Below are 12,844 nucleotides of genomic sequence, written 5' to 3' on the forward strand. Positions count from 1 at the left end.
GGTATCACTGTATTTTCATATTAACTATTTTAGGTGTGGTTATTTATTTCACTTGTGAATAGATCCAAAATTAAAGGATCACTAAAGGAAACAATTTTTTTTAGCTAAATAGCTTCCTTTACCTTCCTACAGTCCTGGTTTCATGTCCTTATTGTTCATTTTTGCTTTGAAGTAGCTGTAATTCTGCTCTGATCTCCACACTTCCTGCTTGTCTGGCTCCTTATAACCACAGTACTGGGAGCTTTTCACAGTGGTCTAAGCTGTCATTACTGTGTGTCTAAAACTCCACAGAACCAATCAGATTCATTTTAAAAACAAAACACTGCCCTGGATTTGTTTGTTTTTGTTCTGTGTGTCTCTTTACTTCACAGAAACATGAAACCAGTTTAAAACCGAAAGTGAAACTAGAGGCACATTATATGATTGAATTTAATCTATTTTTAATCATTTTTAAAAGGAATCAGTTAACTTTTATGTCTCTATACCCTGTAAACAGTCATTTCAGCAAAAAATTTTTTCCTTTAGTGACCCTTTAATATACTTTTGAGATCTGTGACTGTCTAATCTACTTGGGGACATGAGACTACCTACAGTATCTCACAAAAAAGTGAGTGCATCCCTCACAGTTTTAAAAATATTTTATTCTATCTTTTCATGTGACAACACTGAAGAAATTATACTTTGCTACAATGTAAAGTAGTGAGTGTACAGCTTGTATAACAGTGTAAATTTGCTGTCCCCTCAAAATAACTGAACACGCAGCCATAAATGTCTAAACCCCTGGCGACACTTGGGGGCAATTTCTGGTGAAATAAATATTTGATATTAGTAAATGTAACGGAATGACCCGCGACAAACAGAGACTTTGGAAGGATGAGGGGTACTCCTGTGCCAGCGTCACTAATAACTCTTGTGTCTAGGGTCACCCTGTGTCCCTTTTGGGCATAGGGTGACTGAGAAATATTAATTAGAAACGTCTGTCTAAGATGTGGAATGTGACTTCTCAGGTGTATTGAAGCCCCAGTGTGTGATGAGGGGGGTGGAGAGTTTGTTCCTTTCATGCTTGAACTGTATAAAACCCTGAGAGCGTACCATTAAAGATGTCATTAATTTGAAACCAGAACCCAGAGCTGTGTGTCTCCGTTATTCTGGGAAATGGGATGGATCGGGTTCTGTTGGTTGGAGTGTCAGATAAGCTGTCGTGGGTTGATGGAAGGTCGTAAACGGTGTTGACCGTTACAGTGGTGGCACAGCAGTGGGATGATTCCATCGTCAGAAGGACGGCTACAAGGACACAGGACAATGGAGACACTGTATGAACGGCTGAAGCTCTCTTCCCTCAAGGACTTACGGGAGAGCCGGGGCAGATCGGCCTGCAACCGTAAGAGAAGTGACATTATTGCAGAGCTTGTCCAAATGGATAGAACAGAAAGGCCCAGCATAACAGACAGGACACCCGAGGAAGAATTTTTTGACCGGGCTGTTAAACGTGGACTGGCACAGTATGGACCTAATCCTCCACCGGAGATCATAGACCGGGTTATAGCAGCTGTGGATGCAACTTGGCTACAGCAAAGAGGTGCTGCAGCAGCAGAAGTCACAGCAGCACCAACTGAAGAGAGAGGAGAGGTACAGATGCCAGTCGCCATGAAAGTGGAGGTTCAGGGAGCCGGGGCAGTTGGCCCCTCTCTCCAGCAACAAGCTGAGTTGGTAAAGCTGTTACTCCAGGCGGAATCACTGGCAGCGGGGCAGGATGCTGCTGGCCGCTGCACACCACTGCAGCTTGAGCTGATATCGGGGGATGGGACTGTGGTCTCCCCTCACAGCAACCCAGCAGAAGAACTGGCAACAGAGCAGAGTGCCACAAGCCTCTGCTCTCAACTAGCAGAAGAGGGAGTTCCTGGGGCAGTGGATGGGACTTCAGTCTTCACTGACACAACCCCAGAAAATGGTGCGGCACTGAGACAGGAGGATGTCGGCGTTGCTTTGCAAGCACCGGGGGATTTTCACCTACCACCAGTGGATGGGACTTCAGTCTCCACTGGTATACCCCAGGGATGGGAGCCCAGTCACCCCGTCTTCTCTCCAGTGGCTGAAAGGACTCCAGGGAAAAGGGCCAGTCCAGGCCTCTCCCCAGCGGCAGGCAGGTTCTCTCAGAGAGGCAGAGGTTGGCGGGGTGAGTAATGCTCAGTTTGGAGCAATTTATTTGGGGTACGGTATGGATACCAGCATTGGAGGACTGCAACTACTGACTAACTTTGGAGTCAACCCGTTTGGGGTTCCCTCCTGTGTCAGTCTCCCACCGAAAGGGGAGAGATGTAACGAAATGACCCGTGACAAACAAAGACTTTGGAAGGATGAGGGGTTCTCATGTGCCAGCCTCACTAATAACTCTTATGTCTAGGGTCACCTTGTGTCCCTTTTGGGCATAGAGTGACTGAGAAATATTAATTAGAAATTACATGAGATGGGACATTACTGATAGTTCATATTACAGGATCTTGAGATATTGCAAGTTGTTGGTTAATGTTGACCCAAGCGGTCAATAGTGACTAATTTCTCTGTGTAGACTGTTGACATGCTAATTGAGTCTGCTTCTGAAAGACCTCTCATTGTGTGATGCTGCTTTGTGTGAATTCTATTGACATAAGATGTGGAATGGAACTTGTCAAGCTGTATGCGGAGACAGAACGTCTGTCTAAGATGTGGAATGTGACTTCTCAGGTGTATTGAAGCCCCAGTGTGTGATGAGGGGGGTGGAGAGTCTCTTTGTTCCTTTCATGCTTGAACTGTATAAAACCCTGAGAGCGTACCATTAAAGATGTCATTCATTTGAAACCAGAACCCAGAGCTGTGTGTCTCGGTTATTCTGGGAAATGGGATGGATCGGGTCCTGTTGGTTGGAGTGTCAGATAAGCTGTCGTGGGTTGATGGAAGGTCGTAAACGGTGTTGACCATTACAGTAAATATGTCTTAGATACCAGTCATATAACTATCCATTCATTCATCTAACTATCTAGAATGTTTTGACCACTAGAAGATTTATCCCCCTTCATGACTAGGTCATTTTTTGCGTTACTTTGACTGACAATTTGCAACATAAATGAAATGTATGTATTTTTTGCCCACAAATAGAACTTTCTTTTGTTGTATTTGATCACCTCTTGCTTTTATACACAAAGTGCTATAAAACATATCCAATAAAAAAATCTAATTTCTATCATTTAGACCAATATTGTACAGGTTCATCTCAAAACATTAGAATATCATCAAAAAGTTATTTATTTTAGTAATTCAATTCAAAAAGTGAAACTCATTATATAGATTAATTACACACAGAACACTATATTTCAAGCATTTCTTTCTTTTAATTTTGATGATTATGGCTTAGTGAAAACCTCAAATTACGAAAGTTTGAATAATGTGAAAAAGTTCAATACTGTAGACTCATGGGGCTTGATGTACAAAAACTAGAAAGTGCAAAATCTGGTGCAGCTGTGCATGGTAGCCAATCAGGCTCTAAATTCAGCTTGTTCAATTAAGCTTTGACAAATAAACCTAAAAGCTGATTGTTTCTATGCAGAGCTGTACCAGATTTTGCACTCTCCAATTTAGGTAAATCAACCCCATGGTGTCACGCTCTAATCAGCTAATTAACTTAAAATGCCTGTAAAGATTTCTTGAGCCTTTAAATGGTCTCTCAGTCTGGTTCAGTAGGTTATACAATTATGGGGAAGACTGCTGACTTGACAGTTGTCCACAAGGAGGGTAAGTCACAAAAGCTATTTACTTAAGAAGCTGGCTGTTCACAGAGTGCTGTATCCAAGCATATTTATGGAACGTTGAGTGGAAGGAAAAAGCATGTTTGGAAAAGGTACACAAGCGACAGGGATAACCGCAGCCTTGAGAGGATTGTGAAGCAAAGGTCATTCAATAATTTGGGGGAGGTTCACAAGGAGTGGACTACGGCTGGTGTCAATGCTTCAAGAGCCACCACACACAGACATATCCAGGACATGGGCTAAAATTGTCACATTCCTTGTGTCAAGCCACTCCTGAGACAATGTCAGAAATGTCTTACATGGGCTAAGCAGAAAAAGGACTGGACTGTTGCTCAGTGGTCCAAATTCTTCTTTTCAGATAAAAGTAAATTTAGCATTTAATTTGGAAATAAAGGTCCCAGAGTCTGAAGGATGAGTGGAGAGGCACAGAATTCAAGTTGCATGAGGTCCAGTGGGACCATGGTGAGCCATGTCATCTGCTGGTGTTGGTCCACTATATTTTATCAAGTCCAAAGTCAGCACAGTCCTCTACCAGGAAATTCTAGAGCACTTCATGCTTCCCTCTGTAGACCAGCTTAATGGAGATGCTGATTTATTTTTCCAGCAGGACTTGGTACCTGCCCACACTGCCAAAAGTAACAATACCTGGTTTAGTGATCATGGTATCAATGTGCTTGATTGGACAGAGAACTCACCTGACCTAAACCCCATAGAGAATCTGTGGGGTAGTGTCAAGAGGAAGATGAGAGACACCAGACCCAACAATGCAGATGATTCGAAGGCCCCTATTAAAGCAACCTGGGCTTCCATAACACCTCAGCAGTGTCACAGGCTGATCACCTTAGTAAGCCAACATTTCTGTATTGAAAATCCTTTTTTTTATTGGTCCTATGTAATTTTCAAATTTTCTGAGATACTGAAATTTGGGTTTTCACTAACTGTAAGCCACAATCATCAAAGTTAAAATAAAGAAATGCTTGAAATATACCACTCTGTGTGTAATGCATCTATATAATATTTGAGTTTAATTTTTTTAATTGAGTTACTGAAATAAATGAACTTTTTGATGATATTCAAATTTTTTGAGATGCACCTGTATTCCGCTACATATTTTTGGTAAAAATGTTGTTGGAAATATGGTGCCATGCTTTATTGATATTGTAATATATTATTATTGATTATGTATATTATTATATGATTCTTATATTATATTATTTATACACTAATTTGGGGTAATTTTAAATCTCAGGTATAGTAGCTGTATAGATAGAATCATAGATAGATAGATTGATTGATAGATATTAACGGATTAGGTTAGGCAGCAAATCGTATACATACAGTATCCCCTGCTTACCTGCATAACCGCTGTTGGCACTGATGTAACAACACTTCCAACCTGCTGTAATATGTTGACCACAAGCTGAATGTTGGCAGGTGAATTTGTTATATCTGGAGTCTGGCTTACAGTGTTATTTAACAGAGCAACAATAGAGGGAACTTGTTGGTTAGGGTTCGGGCTTGTACTCAGATCCTGAAAAATTCAAAACGACACATTAAATTTCACATAACAAAAAAAGCATATGTAGTTTATGACAAGAGAGGCATTATCCTGAATATATGAATGTAATATTTAAACTGTGCTGAGTATATGTAAAAAAATTGGATCCATTACTAAATCCAAGGTATATACATTTTTTATATTTTTTATTATTTTATCATTTGATGCATTTTATGCATGTTCTATTTGAATCTTGCCTTGTGAAAAGCCCTCAGAGAGCTAACATTGGCTATATGTTCGTAAGAACATTCACTGAAAATTCTCAGAACATTCATTAAATGTCAAATGTCCTTGGATGTACTTTGAATAAAATTTTCTTTTGACATTTGATTTTGGAATGAATAGATTTTCCCAAACAAAAAAACATATACTCGTAAAATTTTGTTCATTTGAGAAACGTTTTCCATCCTGCTCTTTAGAGATTCTTCGTCACTGACATCAAAAAGGAATATTGATTAGAAAATCGAACAAACATTCTTAAAACAAAAGATGTTAAACAACATTTTACTAGTTTATCAGCGTTAATGTGTGACAATTGATAGAAAAGAGGATTTTTTAAAAATAAATGGGAATGGAATGAGTGTTATTGCCTTTGGATCCCCTGAGAAAACCTGGTCATACACAAATACATTTTTCTCAGTAGACTTGACGTATTTCGTTCAAAAGTACTATTAACGTTCGATTTTGGAGGGAATGGATTTTAATGGGCAGGGCGCTTTTCCACCGCCCCAAAGATGCTGCTTGCAGGATTTTTTCTAATGTCCTGCAAGCGCACCACTCTAGTGTGAAAGCACTCTGGCTTTCACACTAGGGCTGCAGTGGAGGAATTTTTCAGGCACTTTACATGCACTATTTTTAGCCCTTTAGCACCCGAAAAACGCCTCCAGTGTGAAAGCGGTCTAATGGTAGGTTTATTTTAACAATGAGAGGTGGAATAACAACAAAAATATCCATAAAAACGCATTTCGAAAAAGTTATAAATTGATTGCATTTTAATGAGTGAAATCATTTCTGCCTCCCAGGTGTCTTCTATACAGGTAATGAGTTGGGATTAGGAGCACTCTCTTAAAGGGAGTGCTCCTAAGCTCAGCTTGTTACTTGTGTAAAAGACACCTGTCCACAGAAGGAATCAGATTCCTATATCTTCACCATGGCCAAGACCAAAGAGCTGTCCAGGGATGTCAGAGACAAGATTGCAGACCTACACAAGGCTGGAATGGGCTACAAGACCATCTCCAAGCAGCTTGGTGAGAGGGTGACAACAGTTGGTGGGATTATATGCAAATGAAAGAAACACAAGTCATGATGGAACAGGAAGAGGCCATCCCCAAACGGTCCTCACAAAGTTGGAAGCATGAAATTGTCCAAAATGTCTTGGTATGTTGACGCCTTAAGATTTACCTTCACTGGAACTAAGGGGCCAAGCCCAACGCCACACCATAATCCCCCCCCCACCAAATGATTTGGACCAGTGCACAAAGCAAGGTCCATAAAGACATAGATGAGCGAGTTTAGGGTGGAGGAACTTGACTGGCCTGCACAGAGTCTTGACCTCAACCCAATAAAACACCTTTGGGGTGAATTAGAGTGGAGACTGCGAGACAGGCCTTCTTGTCTAATGTCAGTGCCTGACCTCACAAATGTGATTCTGTAAGAATAGTCAAACATTCCAATAGACACATTCCTAAATCTTGTGGACGGCCTTCCTAGAACAGTTGAAGCTGTTATAACTTCCAAGGATAGGCCAACTCAATATTGAACCCTATGGACTAAGACTGGAATGCCATTAAAGTTCATGTGCGTGTAAAGGCAGGCATCCCAATATCTTTGGCAATGTAGTGTATGTTTTATAGTCCCATAAACTGTGCCACACTATTTTTAATACAAACAAAATGCATAATGCTCCACACGCAAATAATGCATTATGCAGCATTGTTATTGTTTTCCCCTTATCCAGGTCCCTAACGTACCAGTAATGAATAAGCGATTCCTAATATACACTGGGGTAGATTCAGGTAGCAATTGCATCTGCATAACCATAGTTACGCAGCGCAATTGCTTAGTTGCGCCGGCGTAACGACTTTTCTGTATTCAGAAAGCTCGTTACGCCGACTGCAGCCTAAGATATGACTGGCATAAGGCTCTTATGCCGTCGTATCGTAGGCTGCATTCTTACGATGGCCGCTAGGGGGCGTTCCCATAGTGGTCAGCGTATAGTATGCAAATTGCATACTAACACCGATTCACAACCCTACGCGAGCCCTGCGTACGCAGTTTACGTCATTTCCGTTCGTCGGGTTCCGCGTAAAGCTGCTCCTGCTATTAGCAGGGGCAGCCAATGCTACGTATACCCGTCGTTCCCACGTCGCGAATTTAAAATTTAACGTCGTTTGCGTAAGTGAATTGTGAATGGCGCTGGACGCCATTTACGTTCACTTTGAAGCAAATGACGTCCTTGCGACGTCATTTGCCGCAATGCACGTTGGGAAAGTTTCCCGACGGAGCATGCGCACTACGTTCGGCGCGGGAACGCGCCTAATTTAAATGATCCACGCCCCCTATGGGATCATTTAAATTACGCGCGCTTACGCCGGGCATTTTTCAGGAGCGCCCACGCAAATTACGGAGCTACTGCTCCGTGAATCAAGCGTAGCGCAGGAAATTTACGGAGGCGCAGTGTTAAAACGGTACACTGCGCCTCCGTAAGAAATAGGCAAGTCGTACCTGAATCTACCCCATTATATTTTAGTAAGGCGCTTTTACTTTGAATGTTTTTCGGTTGTGCTTGCGCTTTACCAGTTTAGTGCCTTTCGGAAGCAGTACAGTGCCTTGCAAAATGATTCGCCCTCTTGGCTTTTAACCTATTTTGTTACATTACAGCCTTTAGTTCAATGTTTTTTTAATCTGAATTATATGTGATGGATCAGAGCACAATAGTCTGAGTTGGTGAAGTAAAATTAGAAAAATGTATACATAAAACTATTTTACAGAAAAAAAAAAAATGATAATTGACATGTGCGTATGAATTCACTCCCTTTGTTATGAAGCCTATAAAAAGCTCTGGTGCAACCAATCACCTTCAGAAGTCACATAATTTGTGAAATGATGTCCACCTGTGTGCAATCTAAGTGTCACATGATCTGTCATTACATTTTTAAAAGCCCCCGAGGCTGCAACACCTAAGCAAGAGGCACCACTAACCAAACACTGCCATGAAGACCAAGGAACTCTCCAAACAAGTAAGGCCCCATACACACGAGAGGATTTATCCGCAGATACGGTCCAGCGGACCGTATCCGCGGATAAATCCTCTCGAGGATTTCAGAAGATTTCTATGCGATGGCGTGTACACACCATCGCATTGAAATCCGCGCTGAAATCCTCTGGCGATGACGTGTCGCGCCGTCGCCGCTATTATGACGCGGCGACGGGCGCGACGCTGTCATATAAGGAATTCCACGCATGCGTCAAATCATTACGACGCGTGCGGGGAATCCCTTTGGACGGATGGATCCGGTGAGTCTGTACAGACGAGCGGATCCATCCTTTGGGATGGACTTCAGCAGATGGATTTGTTGAGCATGTCAGCAAATATTCATCTGCTGAAAATCCATCCCAGGGGAGATTTATCCGAGGATAAATATCCGCAGGAGTGTACACACCATAGAATCTATCCGCTGAAACCCATTTGATGGGATTTATCTGCGGATAGATTCTATGGTGTGTACGGGGCCTAAGGGACAATGTTGTTAAGAAGTACAAGTCAGGGTTAGGTTATAAAAAAAAATATCCAAATCTTTGATGACCCCTAGGAGCACCATCAAATCTATCATAACCAAATGGAAAGAACATGGCACAACAGCAAACCTGCCAAGAGACAGCTGCACACAAACTCATGCACCGGTCAAGGAGGGGATTTATCAGATAGGCAGCACAGAGACCTAAGGTAACCCTGGAGGAGCTGCAGAGTTCCACAGCGGAGACTGGAGTATCTGTACATAGGACGACAATAAGCCGTACGCTCCATAGAGTTGGGCTTTATGGCAGAGTGGCCAGAACTCCCAAAATGTATGGAGGAAGGTGCTCTGGTACGATGAGACTAAAATTAAACTTTTTGGCCATCAAAGAAAACGCTATGTTTGGCGCAAACCCAACACATCACATCACCCAAAGAACACCATCCCCACCATGATACATGGTGGTGGCAGAATCATGCTGTGGGGGTGTTTTTTCAGCAGTCAGGACTGGGAAACTGGTCAGAGTTGAGGGAAAGATGGATGGTGCTAAATACAGGGATATTCTTGAGCAAAACCTGTACCACTGTGTGATTTGAGGCTAGGACAGATGTTCACCTTCCAGCAGGACAATGACTCCAAACACACTGCTAAAGAAACACTTGAGTGGTTTAAGGTGGTAACTTGTGTTTTTAGTACATTGAACACAATCTATCCCCTTTAATAAACATGTTATATTGCACCCAATATTATATAGAAACCGTTTCCATCACATTAGGTGATTTTTCACTGCGTATTACAAGTTGGCAGATTTTATTCTGGTGCAATATTGTATCGCTTGACATCTTTATGGTCTTGGCAGGTGTTCTAGTTATGTCTTTGGATGTTATATTACTGTTTGTAGCACCTGGCTGAAAAGCACTGCAAAAAAACGTACCGCAACTAGGTTGTTCAGACTGTTGAGAGCTTTAGACACACAGTTATCACTGGTCTTCATCCATTTAGCATCATTGCACATGTAAATACGAGTCCCATCCAGACTGGGATCAATCTGCTGGCAGGAAACTGTTATGTTTTGGCCGTCTTGTGCAGCGCCAATGTTAATGGATAAACCAGGGGGCGGATCTGTACATTTTGGATCTGCAGAGAAATTTGCATTTAATAGAAAGATTCTTTACCATGTAACACATTTTAGTATATTGCAGTGACCTAAAATAATTATTTTACATTGCCATAAAATCACTAAATTTTAAGCCCATTACATCCATCCTGCTTTGACAGCACCAGCGTTGTAGTAAAACCTTTATTTCATGGGGGTACACTGGATGTATGAACACAGATTAAGTTTGCTCGTGACTAAATTTACTGGGCACACTTAAACAGAGTTCTACTGCCACCCCCTTATGTTTCTGAGGCCTTGTTAAAAACATTGTTTACACTGAAAATTGAAAATACTGTAACATTGTTGTCAGGGATTTTTTTCAGCAGGAATGCAGGGGAACGCAGTTTCAGCACCTCCAGAACTGAATGTATTGTATGTAATGGCAAGGGGTGCTGGGGTGTGATGGAGGTTCTATTGATGCTGACTGCTGGGGAATCTATTGTTGCTGTAGGGGATGTTTGCAGGGGGGTTTATTGTTCAGGGGAGGTCTATAGTTGCTTTTGGGTGATCTATTGTTGCTGGGAGTGGGTCTTGTTTTGCAGGAGGTCATTCATTGCTGGGAGGAATATACTGTTGAGGGAGGGGTCTAATGTAGCTGGCTGCTGGAGCGTCTTTTGATGCTGGCTGTTGTGAGTCCATTGTTGGTGGGTTGGATCTATTGACGCTGGGGAGTCCATTGTCCATTGTTGCTGGATCTATTTTACTGCCTTTCTTGTCATCATTAACAAATTCAATAAAGAATACTTAGTAGCCCCACAAAATTATACCTGGTTCTGTATCCTCTAAAAGGGGTGATACTGGGAGGTGGTTAAGGGGTGGAACCAAGGAACGGTCCTCGGAGGTATGTAGGGGTGGGGTCAAGGGGTGACTTAGAAGGGAGGAGTTCCTGCACCTATTCTCTGAGATAAAAGCCCTGGTTGTCGTAAAATGTATTATTGTTAAAAGTGGATTGAATGGTAAACTACTGTTACGGTTTTGGTTTGCTTGTATATCTCCAGACCACTGGGCCCATGTAAATGTGGGTTTTGTTCATGCACCAGTCTCTGTATACTTACCTTAAATACACTTAATAAAATATTCTGAAAAAGAGAATTGAGAATACTATTCACACTGACACCAAACATTCTTTAGACGAATGGCACACACATATTCGTGTATGCTTATTGTATTTTGGCTGTAAAATTCTCTAATAGATAAATTCCTGAATTGTCAGTTCTATCTAGTGGCCACAATGTGGTATAGTTTTATGTCATACCTCAATGAGAAGGTATATTGCATGTTGGCCACTACATGGAGTTAATGATCATAGGAATTAATCTATTCGAGAAATTATGGTCCAAATTTGTTGCACATGCACAAATGTGTGTGGTATTCATCCAATGATTGTTTTTTTTTTTTTTTTTTATAGAGCCATTAAATAAAACACAGCATTACAAATAAGCCAGTCAAAGAGCATGTGCAATTTGCCAAGTTCAAAATCGAAAATAAAAAGATAAGAAATCTTACCTTGTATATAATTAAGTACCATTAATTCACTCCTCACAGTATCACCTAACAAGTTGGTAATGATGCAGCTAGCTTCCAGATTTCGACAGTCGCCGTTAGAAAGAGTAGATTTAGCCACAAAACAGTCACCAGAAAGAGTCATAACTGTAAAGGAAGAGGTATATTCATATAAATTATTATGTCAATAGTAACACCCTTAATACCTATTTACTGATCAGACAATGTGCATTATTTCATAAAGGACCCAACGATTGCAAGTGGATGATACTAAGGGGGGCTATTTACTAAAAGCAAATCCACTTTGCACTACAAGTGCAAACTACAAATGCAAAGTGCACTTGAAAATGCACTGAAAGTGCACTTGGAAGTGCAGTTACTGTAGATCTGAGGGGGACATGCAAGGAAAATAAAAAACAACATTTTAGCTTGCACATGATTGGATAATAAAACCAGCAGAGCTTCCCCTCATTTCAGATCTACCCCTCAGATTTACAGCCACTGCACTTCCAAGTGCAATTTCAAGTGCACTTTGCACTTGTATTTTTAGTGGAAAGTGGATTTGCCTTTAGTAAAAACCCCCTACTGTATGTCCAATTCAGGTTGTTACACAATGATTTAGTAAAGGCCACATTTAAATACTTACCATTCCAGATGATCAATCTTTGCTTCCTACTACTGCTGAAGACTCATACTTCTGGGTTTGTCAGATGCCTGATCCCCTGCTGAGGGCTGCGGTTCTATCCACTATGTCACTATTTTTTCATTGATGACACAGGGTCCAACAAAAGAAACCCACCGCACATGGTGGGGGGCGCAGGTGTCTGACATTCCAGAAGTGTCAGGCACAGTTTTAGCTTTCTAAGGCCCCGTACACACGAGAGGATCCATCCGCTGGAATTGATCCACGGACCGGCTCCAGCGGATAGATCCCCTGGTGTGAACAATCCAGCGGATCTGTTTCCGCAGATTTTTATCCCCTGGGATGGATTTCCAGCGGATAAAAATTTCAAGACATGCTTTAAAATCTATCTGCTTGAATCCATCCCAACGGATTGATCCGCTGGTCTGTATAGACTCACTGGATCAATCCGTCCGAATGAAT

General features: G+C 41.6%; 1 protein-coding gene across 2 annotated transcripts in view; it reads right to left on the reverse strand.

Annotated features, from left to right (window-relative positions):
- The window catches only part of LOC120936255 (adhesion G protein-coupled receptor F5-like), a 285,594-nt gene that overhangs the window by 13,254 nt on the left and 259,496 nt on the right, over positions 1-12,844 (reverse strand). For both annotated transcript variants that reach the window (XM_040348474.1, XM_040348473.1), the window contains exons 14-16: positions 11,743-11,886; positions 10,012-10,214; positions 5,137-5,313 (exon numbers count right to left, since the gene is read on the reverse strand). In XM_040348474.1, the coding sequence (XP_040204408.1) occupies positions 5,137-5,313; positions 10,012-10,214; positions 11,743-11,886 (524 nt within the window). The remainder of the gene's footprint in view (positions 1-5,136; positions 5,314-10,011; positions 10,215-11,742; positions 11,887-12,844) is intronic.

Source organism: Rana temporaria, chromosome 4 (assembly GCF_905171775.1).
Source record: "Rana temporaria chromosome 4, aRanTem1.1, whole genome shotgun sequence".
NCBI classification, from domain to species: domain Eukaryota; kingdom Metazoa; phylum Chordata; class Amphibia; order Anura; family Ranidae; genus Rana; species Rana temporaria.